The 16,531-nt window shown below is 47.9% G+C and overlaps 1 protein-coding gene across 1 annotated transcript; it reads right to left on the bottom strand.

Annotated features, from left to right (window-relative positions):
• Positions 1 to 13,428: 13,428 nt before the first annotated feature.
• On the bottom strand, positions 13,429 to 15,117 carry HOXB1 (homeobox B1). The gene is made up of 2 exons (XM_032989647.1): positions 14,505 to 15,117; positions 13,429 to 13,754 (listed from the first exon to the last, which is right to left on the bottom strand). The coding sequence occupies exons 1-2, from the start codon at positions 15,115 to 15,117 to the stop codon at positions 13,429 to 13,431; spliced, it is 939 nt and encodes a 312-aa protein (XP_032845538.1).
• Between the last annotated feature and the right edge of the window lie 1,414 nt (positions 15,118 to 16,531).

Here is a 16,531-nt window from a genome sequence, read left to right as displayed (position 1 = left end):
CGTGCAATAACCTGGACAATATCCCACAGAACAAAAACTTCCAGTTGAAATTGTTCTTTTCCACCACCACCCATTCACTGGCTTTCTTAGGACAGAGCATAGAGAAGAGTAAACGTCATGTCTGAAGTGATGTACAGGATTTACAGTGTCATAAAACTGGAACTGGATCAGACCATTCTCTCTTCTGGTTTGAAACTCTTTCCGGGAGACAGCACTAGCTGCTGTACTGGAAGGTACAAGAAAACTCTGCAAATGCAATTATCAAATCACCTACCCACAAGGAAACTTCCTCCCTGACACCCATCAGTTAAAGGCTAGTTTATACCCTTCAGCATGAAAGTTTATAAACTGTACAAAACTCTGTGTCTGAACATTTTCTTCCTCTCTCCCTCCTTTTCCATATTATCAGCTATAGATGGCGTTTTTTACTTGGACAGCTTCTAACAACAATCCCTTTAAATGTCCATATTAAAACACTGACCCATATGCTTTTGAAACCCTAAGCCTCTGAAAAAACAAATGACACCTTCTATTGGGGTGACATCAGGGTTTAAGTCAGCCTCAAGACATGAACAATTTCCCATCATTCTCTCTAGTCTTTTTCCTGGATGGGGAGGAGGGGGTAAAAAATAAATCCCCCCTATTTAGTATCTATTGGTCCCTTGAACACAAGAACCACTTGACCCTTTTGCATAAACTCCTGTTAGCCCCTGCCAGCTGGATCCCATGTCCTGCAGCACTCTGTACACCGGGGGGTATCAAGCAAAGCACAGATCATCTGCTGACTGCTGGGCAGCTACTCACCCACCCGAGAGCAGAGTGTGCTTATCAGGATGCTGCACCTCCAGACACCAACAGCACAATGACAGCAGGACCTGCCTGTGAAATGAGGCCAAGATAAATGATGTATTGCCCTCATCTCTAACAGTGTGGCCCAGACAGAAACCAGGTGGAGGGGAGGGAGCCAGCACCTCCTGTAAACAATCCCCTGTCTCAGCTGAAACAGCTTTAGGCTGAGGTGCTGGATTAAGAAAGTGATTCTTGGCCTGGACAGAAAGCTAAAGGGCAGGGGTGATAATGCACTGATGGCCAAAGGTGGCTGGGGGAACTTAGCCATTACTCAGCAGTGGTTCATTTGACCTGGCAGGAGAACATCTGATATCTAAACAGTCCCACTCATCCTGAAGCACTCAGAAACCTCTACACTAAATATTTGATGCCCTTGTTTGATAATGTTTATTTGGCTTTCTCCCCACCTATGTGAGGCTAATATACTGTGAGTGGGGAAAACATGGGGTAGCACATACCAGAGATAAAACACTAACATGTGATCTTTTTTAAACAGCGATGTATGAGATGTACTATGAAGCTGACTGTGCAAAAAAGTAGTGAATTTACTATAGGGACCAGTTCTGTATTGGTCTAAATGCCATCAGCAGCATGTGATCGCCAACATCTTCCCTTTGTAATACACTTGTGCAAATCATAACATACTCTGTTGACTCAGGATTTAGAACCAGGATTTTGATCGGCCTCATCTGGGTATCAGTTTCTCCACTTCTGCATGGATGAAAGCCAGGGGGGAAAGGTGAATTTAAGTCAGTCTCTTTTCCCTGTATCTGAGATAGTTCTACACCCTCTTACCATTCCACTGTAAGTTAAAACAGTTGTGATATAGTCATGGTTTCTGGGTCATCCACTGAAGTCTGTGGATCTCCTTGTGGGAGTTTGTAGTTGATTCAGTGATGCCAGCTTACAGCAAGAATCAGGACACACCAGTTTCCAAGGGGGAATCACTGCCTAGGTTGTAGCCATCTTCATCTAAACTGGTCACCCAGAAACTCTTTACAGTCAGCAGAGATCTAATCAGTACAGGCAGTGAAATCTAGAGGGTGATTCACCTGACTAGACATGACCTTCTCTAGAAAGAGATGGACGGCTGCCTGGAATCCCCTCTCTCTCCTCACCAGAGTTTCAGTGATTAGAAAGCCCAGATAGATGTGATGATGTTTCAAACATCCGCACTTAATAAAGTGAGTCCTGCCCTTACTGTCTGAAGCTGCTAGAGACAACATTGCAAAGGATAGGCTTGCCACTGAATTTGTACGTTGACTAGTTCTTCATTCAAGAGGCCCTTATGGACCAGTTCCTGGAGGCTCTTTCACCCTTCCAGCTCTACAACCAGTCTGAACAATGAGGCCTCCAGTGTCCTAAAGTACTCCAAAATCCTACAAGGCCTACCCAGCATTTAAACAAGAAGTACTGTTTTCCCTTTCGTGTTCCTTTACAAACCAAGGCCGTCCCCTCCAGTTTTTAGTATCAAGGCATCTACCAAACATTAGGAGAAAATATTGTGTGAGCTGATTTCTTTCTCTACCTCATTTGAAAATATCCTTTGGACTTTTTAGCTGTCATTTACCTATTTTGACAGGAAGCCTTGGCCTTTGGGCTGATGTTTCCTTTCCAGATAGAAAGAACTATGGTCTTCTATGGTGGTGTCTAGCGGTTACTTCTGAGAACCAGAAATCCTGGGTTTTCTTTCTGATTTTGCCCCTGTGCAGGAAAGAAAAAGCCACATTCACATCTTTAGCCTCAATTTCCTTGGTTGTCAGAGATACAACAAAACCCCTGTTACTCAGGTTGCCCTGTACCATTGGCCCAGCAGTTTCACATTCTCAGATTCATGTTTAAAAACTCTTCATTAAAAGAAGAGCTGGCTGTCGCTTTCTAACAAAAAGTAAATAACAGAGGTGATCATGGTGCTGGTTCTATTGCTCTTGATCTGAGATAAACCCATTTTTATCTGCTGGGTTATTAGAAGCACACCTTTACTTGTGAAAGTTCAGGTGAAATTGGGATAAAAGCTGGAAAGGATGCGGGCTATAAGTATGTTTAAAATGTTATCTGTTCTTTCTCAAACATGTCTTTCCAGCTCAGGTATTTACATGCTGATAACCTTTTGGTCCCAATGGTGCTAGAGACTTTGTGTCTTGTATTTCAAAACTGATAAGAAATTGAAAGATGTGGAGCCTCCAAGAAACATTATGAAAAACAATCCTACTCATTTTCCCCAAGTTCCTTGGGTTATTGTGCTACTTGAAACACTGAATTTCTGGAAATTATTTACTGTAGGAAATCTTTTGCCCCAAAGAACATAGAAAGGAGATATGACTTTGAGGACTGATAGAGAAGAGGAGACATAACTGCTTTTGTTATTCAAGGGTTTGGCCTTTGTTCTCCCTTTGATCTGCCACTCTCGTAGATTCCTTCCTATCAGCAGATCAAGGAGAATTTTTATCTTGCTGGGAGCCTTTGCGTGTGTGCTGTTATTTTTTAGTAAAATCCTTTTGCAGTAATATCAGGAGAAGTTTTGCAACCATCTCTGTCTGTTTTGTCTTGTAGGAATTGAACAGACAAAAACACCTCCATATTTTTGATGTTTTAAATAAGATAGTGAGTAAATTTCCTTGGAATGCTTCCTCCCCACCCCTCTTTTATGCAGTAATGTGGCCACATCATAAAAGAAGATTTAGCCAAAAAGTAGAAATTTAGAAATGTTGGACATATCTGCGAGTAAGAAAGCAGGGAAAGTTCATGCTTTAACCAAGCTGGTAGATATTGAGCATAAACTTTCTCTGATGTGATATAAAATGAGTTCAGCAGATCTAAGGCCAAGCGGAAGTGTGGGTTTGCTGTAAAAAATTAAACAAACAAAGCAAAACCCATTACAAGTGATACCACCTAATACAGACTGGAGATCCAGTGAATTACTGACACTGGGTTCCCTTTCCTCGAGATCAGGAAGGGAAAGAACCATGGCAAGGTGAAACTTCCCCTGCCATTCCCACCTTATGAATCAACACAAGGGCTCATTCTCCCCAGCCTTCTCATGGGCACCTTTCACAAGCTCTCCATTTAGTGAACAAGAATAAGGAAACTACAGGGGGATATGCAGCTCTGAATTTACTGGCAGAAACACCAGCAGTTTCGGCTTGATGCTGTTGACCTCTGATCACTGTGTTAAGTTTCTATGTTCAAGTAGCTGGTACAAGCCCAATTTTATGAAATGAGTTTTAAACTTGTACAAAGGTCTTCAGAAGGAACAAAATTTAGACTGTTAAGCTGTTGAAATGACGCTGCTGCTGACGTGAAATACTCTGATCTTGCAGAGACAGAGCCCAAAAGGCACTCAGATGTTGAGCAGATACTTTGCACGCATCAAATGCATTAGTTTAGTGACACGTATCCTCCTCTTGTGCTTCCATTAATGTTTCTCCTCACTGAGAGATGATGACCACCACAGACAGTTAATACAATGAGCTTCATCTGGAATACAGTCCAGCACAGCAGGGTACTGAGGCCTTGGCACAGAGACAGTTAAGCAAGCCAGATGAGGTTCCAGTCATACCTTTCATAGCCAAGACTGTGCAACTGATTTATGTCCAGTGCTGATGATGACAGAAAAGTGCAGGCTAGTTAAAACAGGGCTCCTGATGTATTTCATGTATGACTGGACAAAGCTTAACACAGCAGGTCAAAGACATTGCAAAAATTCAGGTCCTTCATAACCACTCACTTCTGCATCTCCCTCAAAGGCTAGGAGGGTATCACCCTAACGAGCTCCTCGGCACTGCCTTCAAGCTGCAGATCCCTGCCCTCGGGCTCTGCCCACGCTGTACAGCACCATCCAGCTGGCCCCAGGCCGCCTGCCCAACTGCTCCGCTGGACCCCGCCTCGGGGAGCGCCCAGACCAGCCTTCCTGCAGACAAAGCTGCCTGCACGCTCGCTTCCAGCACCGCCTGGGAATCGGTCAACTCGACTGGCATGTCCTCAGGAACAATTAACCAGGCTTGGTCCAACACACCTGAGGAATGTCACCGCCCTCCCGGCTGCAAGAGTTACAGCGAAGGGCAGAAGCCACCTGAGACAGCCCAGCCAACCGCCGTACCTCCACTGTCTTTGTAAGGTGTATAGAGCAGAAAGTGTCTCCCCTTCACAGCACCTAGCAGAGCGAGAGCCTCACCCTCCTGGGAAACGACGTGCACAGTACAGAATCTTATCTCTCTCTTTTTCTGCTTTCTTCTACTTACTATCTCAAGATAAAACAAAGATTTTTTGTTTGGGTTGTATTATTTGTGAGGGGGTTTTGGTGGAGCAGCAGAAACAATATTAAATGCACAAAGAAAGCCTGCTGATTTTCATGGCACTATCAATTTCCTCTCCAGTGAGGAGGAGAGGCAGGGTATGGGTCAAGGGAAAAAAGATTTACTTTTCCTTGATACGCACAGCCTTGGCAACACAGTTGTGAATGTACTGAATTTGTAATAAGCCATTCAAAAAAGCTCCCCTAGAAGACTTTATAACTTTGTAGGCAACGAGACTCCATAATCAAGTCTTACAACATAGCTCACTACTTCATAAATTTGAAATAAATCATAAAAGGGGCATATTAAAATAATTTGTATCAGTAGGGACTGATTTAAAGCCCAGCTCCTCATCCATCAATGAGATGCTTTCATTTACTAGCATATTCCTCCAAACTGCAGGAAAAGCTTCGCCAAATCCATTAATAATAAAGAGCAGAGAGCCTTCACAGAGCAAATGGACAAAGGGAAAGCAAAGAATGATTCTCATAAACTTCTTTTTCTTTACAAGATTCCCTCCAAAAATAATTATGGGAGACAAATGCTGCCACAACTTTTGATCTTTTATTGAAGAATAATTTAGGACAATTTTTAATGCAAAAAATAACTTTTTTTTTTGGCCATTCAGCTCCAAGCGGATAATATATTAAAGAGGAGAGTGACTGGAAAAAAAAAATTTGGAAGGCAGTAAACCCAGCTGTTTCCCTGGGGGAAGCCTAGCAAGGAAATGATTTATCCTTTGGAAACTGCTACAGAAATGGCTATCGGTGATGCAGAGGGAAGGGCTTCCACTTTTTTTCCATTTTTCTCATCGTTTCAACTGTGCCGAAGCAGATATTCACGGCTGATCCCTGCACGGCAGCTGGGGGGCTGGGCCTGCTGGAGCGGGGGTCCCAGCGCCGAGGGAAACCCCGGCTTCCCCGGACGCCTCGGCTGGGTTTCCTGCCAAGTGCAGCAAAGCTGGCAGTAACTCCTGTGCCCATGAGCTCTGTGTTTAGAAGCACTGCTCCAAAACCAGTTTGGTTGCACACGCTGGAGTGTTTTATCAGGAAGACTCCAGCACTGCCTTTGAAATATGAGAGCCCTAAAACATCTCCGGCTGCTAGAAGGAGCTATATTTTCTTCACTCTGTCAATCGGCATTTAAATGGGAACTACCTCGAATCCTTCCGTAGGAAACACAATTAAAGTGTCATTAAGAAAGCATTTTTCTCGTATCCTTTTCTGTACTAAACGCTCAGAGTTTCCGCGCTGTGTGGTGTGCTGAAACACGCGGTAAATCCGTGGCCATTTGACACACTAATTTGAGAAAAGGGATTCAAATCAGGAACTGGAGTTTGAGTACTGCTCTTTTTCATGCCAGCAATGCCAATATTTTCAGGTGTGTCACATTCAGGGTAACTCACACAGAGAAATATTTTGTATTGGTAACTAAAAAAAAAAAAAAAAAAAATCCATTCTGCAAAACATATTCATACATATTAATAATATAACCAAGGTTAAAAGCCACTTTTTTGTGTGAGGGAAAAAGTTCTCACCTAAATTACAGAAATTCTTTGGGAAAGACTTTTTGTTGATGGTTTTGATCTTTTAGCTTGACAAAAACAAGAGACTCTGAGCTCTTAGCAAAAGTTAGAGAGACTTCATTATTAGGTGAGAAACAGTTTGTTTCACCATCTTTTTGCAGTGCCAGCTTCTCTATTTGAAATAAGTGGCATGCTGTTTTCTTTCTGGTAACGCTGTTTTCTTGCCTTGTGTAGCTCCGTGCCTTGCTGTCTCGAGTGAAAAGATTATGAAGACATGGACAAAACCCACGGGGGACTCCAAGGACCCGCTGCTGAGCTGGGAGAGGGAAATGCAAAGAAAATGATTCAGGCAGAGTTGATGAATGAAGGAAGAAATTAAATAAAGACAGACTGAGGTAAGATTTCCACGAGCTAATATTTCCACTGAAATAATTCTCAGGGGAAAGACCATGAGCATCGTGTCAGATTCCCCATGCTTCCCCCACTTTTTTTTTTTTCCTGCAATGAAAACACTTGTGTTTCGCCACCTCTCCAGGTTGTTTAATCAACAGGGACTGTGATAACCTCCAGAATTATATAGCCATTAAAAAATTTGTTAAATCTCATTGGATTAACTTTATGGCCACTAAAAGGGAGCTCACCTTCCTTGTGTCTGATTTTAAGAGATACCTCACATGCAGCTGTTTGGCATTCCTGTGTGAAAGGGCTGTAGGCTCACAATATAGACCTCACATTCCCCTTGTTCTCAGAGATGCTCTGCCAAGGTATTATTACAAGGGTGCAAAACTTCTGCAAGGCTGTAGATCCTCAAACAGAAGCTCCTGCCATGGGCTCTGGGGACAAACCCTGACCTCCCTGGGGCCCTTCAGCTTTCAGGTAGGAGCTCCTACCCCAGGGTCTGACCCCAAACCCTCTGGAAACACGCACAGGCTTTTTGCCAAGCCGCCAGCCAGACAGCAGTGGCCCAAAATAAAACTCTCCTTGTCTTCACTAGAGACCCAGCGCCCCGAACAGGGGCTGATTTGACTCCCACCATATCCCTGAGACATCTCGGGTCTCTGGGACCATCCCCAGCTGACCCTTGTTCCCTCAGTCACCTCACAGGTTTGGCCCCTGCCACAGAGCTGCCCAAGGTATCGATCCAGTTGTTATTTCCTTCCGAGACACATTGGATTTGTCTTGTGGTTCTGGGAACATGTACGGGTTTTGCAATAAGCCCCTTCGCAATATTTCTTGTTTGCATCAAATTTTTATTTGGTCTTCTGAAGAAAGGCTTTCAGAAAAGTCTTTTGTTATTGTTTCTGAGGCAGTTTTCATCTTGCTTGTTACCTAAACTCATGTCGCCTGTCATGGCTTCAAACAGAAACAAATCAACCTTAATTTCATTCATTCTAGGTTTTAATCCCTTGCTGTCAGATATACTTAAAAATACAGATTTCTACAATATATAATATGTAATATATATGTGTGCATTTTATACTTTGTATAAATATCATTTTTAATATATATATATATATAATCATTTTTTTCTCCACTGTGGTTTTTATGGTGGTACTGAGTTTGCAGGATTGTACCTTGTCACACAGGCCCCCTGGGCAGAGTAAACGTCCATGAACTCTCCACCCTCCCAGAAGGGCTGACCTGTGCTCTCTGCACTGAAAAGCAGCTCCTGCCTTTCTTGGTGTGTCCTCCCTGGCCCAGTGCTTTTTCTTTTTTAACCCCAAATAATTTTTCAAAGCAGCCTCCTGGCTGGGAGTGCTGAGTGCTGGCCTTCGTGAGGGCTGGCTGGGCTGCAGAGACCCGGGCTTGACCCCATCTCTGGTCCTCAGGCCAAGCTGGGCCCATCTTTGGGTGAATTCATTTCAGGCTGAACTTTGTGTGAACCTGGGCCCGAGGGGAAGAGAACCCGACAGAGCAAGGCTGACGGAGGCAAGTTGTGAGCAAACCCATCAGCCTGAGTAAATATTGAACAAGTCCATGGGAAGGCTGGGGTTGAAATGGAGCTGTCAGACCAGTGTAAACTGAAAGGATAGGTGAGGCCTCTGAAGAGCAAGGAAACATTTCGTACACTGACTTCTGCAATTGTTCCTTCCACCCGAGCCCTTTGCCCCAGACCTCATTTCACCTGCCTAAGAGGCTAAAGCAACCCTGAAGCTGATCGGAGCTGAAATATCTGTGTTGGTGGAAGTGAATGGCTGAGGGGCAGAGGGGTGAGGAAGGGGACGGCAACGTGGGGTGACCCTTTTGGTGTAATGCGCCAGGAGAGTTACAGGTGGGGTCAGACGTGAGATCAGAGGTCCCCCACCTTAAATCCAGGTGACCTATGCAGCATCAATGCTGAAAAATAAATACACTACCTATTTGATACAAATAAAAGTGAAATACATTGTCTATAAATACATATAATCCAAATAAACACATATATGCCCAGCTCCTAGAACCTAGCCTGACCATGCTGCCGGAGCTGTGGGGCAGGAGAAGTCTCTGAGGATGAGGAAGGGCTGCTGAGTGTGCAAGCTCTCCTGCCCAGGGGGGATGAGAGGGCAGCTGTACTCACCCAGCATTTCCTCAGGTCTTTTGCCTGATTCTACAGGGATTTTAGTACACCTAAAAAATGTGTTCGTGTCAAGATGTTGAGAAAACTTAGCAGGCATGAAAATCCCTCCTGGCTTACCTGATTTAGGGTGTACCAACTCCTTTGGCAGTGTTAGTGTCTACGCAGGTGCATGGGCACCTCGCTGCCTCGGGGCCACTTGCAGATGGATCAAACTGTCTCAGTTCTGACTCACTCGCTGTGTGATGAAAACATCTCACCCTCGTCCTGCTCTGGTTTTGCCGAGAGCTGGGGGAAGGGTGGCCTCTGACTAATTTTTCTCTGTGAAATGAGTTTGGAGAAACCCAAAAGGCTTCCTCCCTTCTTCTGCTCCACTTCAAGGCAGCAAAGGCTTTTAGGGGCTGGCAATAGCCCAACCTGGGCACAGAACAGTCACTGAGGGGGAGGTTTTGTCCCCAGACAGAGACCCCCAGGAGCGCTTCACACCTTCAGTGCAAAGAGGCTCCGGGAGCAGAGTTAATAGCAGCCAGCAAAGTGGAGTTGAAAGTAAGGAAATCTTCAGGGTAGTATTATTATTATTTTTTAATAGAATGTCCTCTTCTGAGATCAAAAGGGCCTCACATTGTGAGAACAAATGCTTTAGGGAGAGGAGAAATATTTCACACCAAGGAGTAAGGAACAGATGGCCCTGGAGTAGCTGCCAGGCCAGGCCTGAGGAGAGGGACTCTGAGCGTCCCTTCCCCGTCCCCTCCTCCCGCAGAGGGACAACAGCTCCAACACAGCGACTGCCATTAATAATTTACATGGTTACATTTCTTTAACTGGGAATTTCCCCTTCCTTTGGGATATTAAAAGAATAAATCTCCATTAAGACATGGCTTTGTGTGTGAGTATACAGGGGGACTTGGCTAATTTTCCTGCTCATGAAAAATGCAATACCAGGGACCCACGGACAGGCACACATGGAGATATGGGAACATACCAGATTACAAATAGCCACGATGTTGTGTATCATTTATAGAAAACAAAGGAGCGTGTGTAGACCTTGTATTTGTGAGAAAGCCCCGCTATGGTGATAGGGCTAAGGGACCTCTGCATGCAGGCCCGCAGAGACTCGTGCGTGCCTCTTCCTGTGTAGACCACACTGATGTAGTGTGGTAAGGAGCACGCGTTCATGTCCCTTATGGATACATAGGTACCTGTGTGGGCACTGAAGTACCATGCCTGCTCTTTATCTGCTTCTCTGGGTGTGGAGGGGACACGGGTGTCCCTCACCGCCTCACAGGAGCATCTGTTACCGGCTGAGGGACCCCCGGCCGCGGGTGTCCTGGCGTGGCCTTTCCAGCCGGCTCCTGCTTCACAGCAGTGGGTTTGGGGCTCTTGAGACAAAAGGGAGCGTGAGAAACTTGGAGGGAGAGCGGGGGGGGGGGAAAGATTAGCTGTGTGTGGTGATCGTTGTTAGAGAAACAGGGTTTGGCAGCGAGGGGGGCAAAGGGAGTGGGGTGAGGGGAGACCCCGGAGGGGGTTACATATGTAAGGGAACATCGGCACCGCCTCTGCGGACTCTTCCGGAGATTCCCTTTGAGTTTCAAATGGGAGCTGGGAGCCTTTGTTGTGCCCGACACAGTGACACATCAGTATCCTTCTTTTTGTCCCGGTCTCTCGGCTCTGCCCGGCTCGGAGGGGCCGGCCCGGCGCTGCCCCCCTCACCTGGGGCCGGCGGGGCTCTGGCTGCTTCCCCGGCGCCGCGGGACAGAGCAGCGCCCGGAGGCACAACCGGGCCCGAAAATCGCCTCAGTGGAGACCCACGGGCTTTCTGAAGCTCATCGCCGTGTTTCGATGAGACAGCTTCAATCACGCAGGTTCAACAAAACCTTCAAGCGCATTGGTTCAACGAATAGGTTAAACCAAGCTGTCTCACACCCAACAGGTTATAAAATCAGTCTAGCTACCAGTGCCTTTTTTTTTCCTCCCCTGATGTTTTGCAAACTGCTAGTGTAACAAAATCCTCTTTCACCTTTCCCCCTTCTTTTTTTTTTTTTTTTTCTTTTCTATTTTTCTCCCTTATCTCTGAGCTAATTGAACACTCAGAAATCTTTTCTCTCGAGCAAGAGAGATGTATTAGATGAGGGAAGATTGTCTCGTCGGGGAAAAGCGATGCTCTGTGGCCCAAGGACGTCGGGCAGAGAGCCGGGGCTCGGCTGCAGTTGCAGCAGGTACTTGGCTCATTCCTCACCCCACTCACGCCCCCACCGAAAAGGTTTGCAAATTTGACGAAGCCAGAACAATAGTTTCTCCTGGCAGCCCCTCTGTTTACTTGTTTAGAAATCCCGGAGGCGTTTCGAGGTAAAAAGGTCAGAGCTATACCCGGGCTCGCTGCCTGCCCCTCCCCGCCCGGCCCCAGGACAGCTCTGCCCCGCCGCGCAGCGCTGCCGCTACCCACGGCGGGCCGTCTCGCGTGTTACTTATACTGTGGAAAACCCCCTTCCAGGGGTGGCCTTGGGAAGCTGAAGGGATGAAACCAATTTGACGCTTGGTTTTGGTTTTGAGTTGGATCAGCCTGGCAGAACTGTTCCGTAAAAATTAGAAACTCACTTTGCCCCCACCCCGGACCCCAAGTCCGTTCCAGTTAAAGTTGCTGCTTCAGTAATACAGATCGGCTTCTGGGCAGAGATGCTTACACTGAGGATGATGATTTTTTGTTCTCATCAGGCCTCCTTGCACTGTGAAATTACTCCACGTGGGGAGCGCCACGTTTCTATGCGGTCGCGTCTGGGGGATTTGCTTTGCACGCCCCCGAAACGGAGGCGAGCGCCGGGCCCGATCCTGCCGATGCCGACGGGGGTGTCGTAGGGTACCCGCAGAAAGCAGAATCGGGCGTTTTGTTTGGGAGCCTTGGCAGCGGCTGGAGACTTTTTCCTTCCTCCTCCTCCGCCTTCCGAGCCCGGGCTCCCCCCGCCCCGTGTCGCGCATTTCCCTGGTAGGGAGAGGTTTCCATTTCGCTTAAAGTCAAGAGAACTTGCATGTGGAAAAAGTAAACTTTATTAGACTGAGGTAGTTTCATTTCGAGATACAGAGCACGTGGAAGGGAGTGGAGGGAAAATGGGAGATTCCGATTAAGAAACTGTTAGTTTTTCTCGATAACGTTTTTCCCTTTAAAACAATCTTTAACAGAAGTTGCCGTGGTTTTCAGTTCGTCCGACCCTCAAGTTTCTCGTGGGGAAGCGAAACAATTTAGTCATGGTTAAATAATGTTTTTATCGGACTCCGATAAACCTAAGAGGGTGGGGGTACAAGGAACCGTGCTACTTCACTCCGAGACTTCGGGCTATCGAGATGTACAATAAATAGCAGCCAGTGCATCAGCGCCGGGGGGGGGGAACCCCCGCGGTCCCCCCGCAGCCTGTTCCCGTCCACCTTCACACTTCCTACGACAGTCACCGTTGCCCAAAGTACCCCGAGGTCAGCCTGCGCCTCTTCTCGTTTTCTCTGATAGCACAACCCCCCCTCCCCCAGGATCAGTAACAGTCACAGCCGCAGAGCGTGTGGAAAACCCTGTAAAGCAGTAATAGTGCAAAATGGTAGCAGAGGAGTTGCTTTTTTTTTTTTTTTTTTTTTTTTTTTCTTGGTGTTTGGGTCTTTGCAGAGGCCTCTAGCATCTCGGGCACCTCAAATCTCATTCCAAGATATACATACAGTAAATAAAAGGGAAACAAAAAAATACCCCAAACTTTTTTACAATCTTGCGGGGAGGAAAAATACATCAAACGTAAGATTCTTGCAGGCAAAAATCATTGTGCACATCTTTAAAACGGGTGAAAACTAAATTCGTTTTAAAGTTTCTGTAGTTGAAAGTGCAGTTCCTATAGGGAGGGAGAAGGGAGAGGGAGAAATGTCCCTGAGACAAACGCCTATTGCTAAGGATATAGGAGGACACAGCTGCTCCTTTGGAGTCCAGTGTTTTACAGGGGGTCTATAAATTAAGAGAGAAATGCAAGCGGGAGAATTGGTATCACACGTGTGGAGACAGATGGAGCCGAAGGGACTGCTCGCAGGGCAGCGTGGCCCTGCTTCCACACGTGTGTGCAGACGGGGCTGTGCGTGGGAGGGGCGTGTTCGTGCGTGTGTGTCTGTGGGGGTCTGGAGGGAGCAGCTGTCCCTCGGGGGCAGCCCCGGGCTGATCCCTGTCCCTGCGGGGACGCGTTTCAGGAAGACACGGAGCTGGGGGAGGCCTCAGGTGAGGTGCAGTTGGACTGATCCGAGGCTTCGCTCGCTTCCTTCGCAGACCTGGAGGCAGCAGCCGGGGCGAGACCTTCCTTTTCCCTCTTCTTCTGCTTCATCCGCCTGTTCTGAAACCAGATCTTGACCTGGGTTTCGTTGAGCTCCAGCGTAGCAGCGATTTCCACCCTCCGGGCCCGGGTGAGGTACTTGTTAAAGTGAAACTCTTTCTCCAGCTCTGTCAGCTGCTTGGTGGTGAAGTTGGTGCGGATGGTGTTGGGCTGGCCCGGCAGTCCGTACTCCGACACTTTAGCTGTTAACGAGCAAACACCAACAGGGCAGGAGCAGCCAGAGCAACTCCCTCGCTGGGACGGGGGGGGCTGTGGGTGCGGGCTTGCCCCCCACTTCCCTCCTCTCCTGGGCATTTGGTCCCTCTACCGCCCGATGCTCCCTCCCGACCCCTCAGCTACCTCTGGCTTCCCAGCCCAGGAACACAACCTGGAGGGATAGGCCACCCCGGGCTCTGCAGGGCTGTCCCCCCTTTCCAACCATTCCCTCCAGTTCCCTGCAAACTGCCATGAGACTTGCGAGTCCGTGGGAAGGAGTGGAAGGGGAGGGTGAGGCTGATGATGGGGGGAGGAGGAGGGAAGATTGTGATTTAAGGAAGGTTGTGGAGAAGGAAGTTGAACAATAGGGGAGATGGAAGCCACGACTGTGGAAGAAGCAGGAAGCCCGGAGCGTTTCCTATTCCGAGCTGGGCTTAAATAGCATTGGGCCTGCGGGAAACTGAGCTCAGGGACCCTTCATCAGCTGTGTCTGGAAAATCTCTAGCTGGCTTTTCCGCAGCGCTGAGCTGATGTTAAAAAAAAAAAAAAAAAAAAAAAAATCCCAAACCCCCAGAGCAAACCAAATCCGTGCTCCCCTGTAAGATGAGCCCAGTTACCTGGGGTACAAACCCCGGAGAAGGAAAACCTTTCCCTGCAGAGCTGAGGAGCTGCCCCCCACCTCCCTCCTCGCCCGGCTGGGGACTATCCTTGCCCAGCTCTGCGCTCCCAAAACTCACCTGTCTTGGGCGGGTTTCTCTTCACTTTCATCCAGTCGAAAGTCTGCGTGGCGCTGGCGTTGGGGCACGGCTCGGAGGGGCACGCAGGGTCTTTGTCCTCGTTTAAAGAAGACGAGAGGTTGCTGTAAACACCGGGCAAGTAGCTGGGCTGCTCCTGCCCGTAAAGGTGTTGTTGCTGGTACTGCCCAGCTGCCGCCACCGCCCCGCAGTAGCTCTCTGCTAAGGAGCTGAGGTTGGATCCCGCGTTGGCGGAGTACCCGGCCGCTTGGAAGTACACCCCATCCGCGTCCTGCTGACCGAGGTAGAGCTGGTGGTGCCCGTAGCTGGGGCTGCAGGTTTGGGCTGGGAACCCCCCGGCTGGGGCAGCGCCTGCAAAGGGGACGGGGCGCCCGGAGGAGGGAGGGTGGTAGCCGGGGCTCTGCTGGGGGAGCTGGGCGGCCGCGGCCGCGCTCCCTCCCACGCCAAAGCGCCCGTCCCCGTGAAAAGTGTCACTGGCGGGGCTACCTGAGCACGAGGGGAAGGAAGGGGAGCTTTGCTCTAAATGGTGGTAGGCGCCCGTCCCACGGTTACAAATTGCATACTCTAAGAAGGAGTTCATCCTAGTATTGTCCATCTGCCACTGATGGAGGAGGGTCAGCCTGTTTTGGGGGGGATTCCGCCTGCCCTACAACCTTTAGATAGTATGTCAAAGCTGTAAAACTTCCTTCCATGCATCGCTGGCCCTCGAGCCCCGCAGCCGTCGGCGGGGCCGGGGGGGGCCGGGGGGGGCACGTGGTCCGCCCCCAGCCCAATGAGCGAGGGGCTCCTCAAGTTTGTCACATCTCTGAGCTCATCCATCAAGGCCCTGACATTTGCATGACAAAGGGGTTTCAATCAAACCCTGCCCATCAATCTGATAACAACACGAATACGTCAAAATCTTTCCTCAAAGACTTTAAAAGAGAGGCGGGAGGTGGGGTGCGGGGAGGTGGAGGGGAAGAGGGGCTGAGAGAAGAATTAGAATTATCCACGACTGTTTCAAGTGCTAAAAAGGCCCCCAAGTTATGCGGTTAGCAAATTTCGGCAGAACTTCCCGTTGCCCAACTTAAAAGGAAGCTTTTCCCCAACCCTAGCTCCATGTGAGAAAAAGAAAGCCAGAGGGAAAAGAGGGAGGGAGGTGTGACTACTCTGTCCCCCCCAAGCACAAAAGGATGCTCCTTTCTTCATTTCGAAACTTTTCCCTAGAAAGTGGCTTGAACGTGTTTGGCGTTTTCTGAGCTGAGACGTCTAATAAAAACTTCTAAGAAAAATACGCTCCATGTGTTTTAATTTTGCCACACCGGCTTTGTGTCTAGGGCCAGTGTGGGTAAAAGCAATGTAATTAAATCAATATTCTAATGAGGCGATGAAATAAAGTTAGGAAGACAGAACGTCTTTTGTTGGAGAAATACCATGCCCAGCTTGGCAATTAGAGGAATGGATCTAAAAATGATCCATGTGTCTATCTATGTATCTTCCTATTCATCCATTCACCCACGCACCTCCACATTTACTACTGAAAACAGGAAATGTTTTAAGGGCTTTAACCAATTCTCGAGCATTAAGCTCTGCTTTTCCATGGCAAATCTAGTTTGATCTTTCCCGGAATCTGTTGTCAGCCTGGAGCTTTCCCCAGGCAGAGCCCGGCTGATGAGTAGGTGGAAAGACACTGACTTCAGACCGGCCACTCCACTGCTCACAGAATGGAAACATAGGTGGGAAACATTTATTTACTTGTTAGCAGAAGGGAGACAAGAGCACCCAACAATATGACGCCCACAGTCATTTGTTACTTGTCAGGATATTTAGTGGTTATTCAGCCTCTAAGAAGAACCAGGAGGGTTTTGTTTTGTTTTGTTTTGTTTTTTTCCCCAGGGCAAAAGTTCACTTTGAAAGGCATAAACACGTCCTTTAGTTGGTAGGTTTGGCTGATGCAACACGGTGGGGTAACATTTGTTAAGAAACTGCGACACAGGCAGCCATGGCATCAACCTTCCTCCCTCCTTTAA

Source organism: Tyto alba, unplaced genomic scaffold (genome assembly GCF_018691265.1).
Source record: "Tyto alba isolate M040663 unplaced genomic scaffold, T.alba_DEE_v4.0 Super-Scaffold_12, whole genome shotgun sequence".
Taxonomy (NCBI): Eukaryota; Metazoa; Chordata; class Aves; order Strigiformes; family Tytonidae; genus Tyto; species Tyto alba.
Note: the sequence above shows the minus strand (reverse complement) of the source record. Positions and strands in the feature narration are given on the sequence as shown.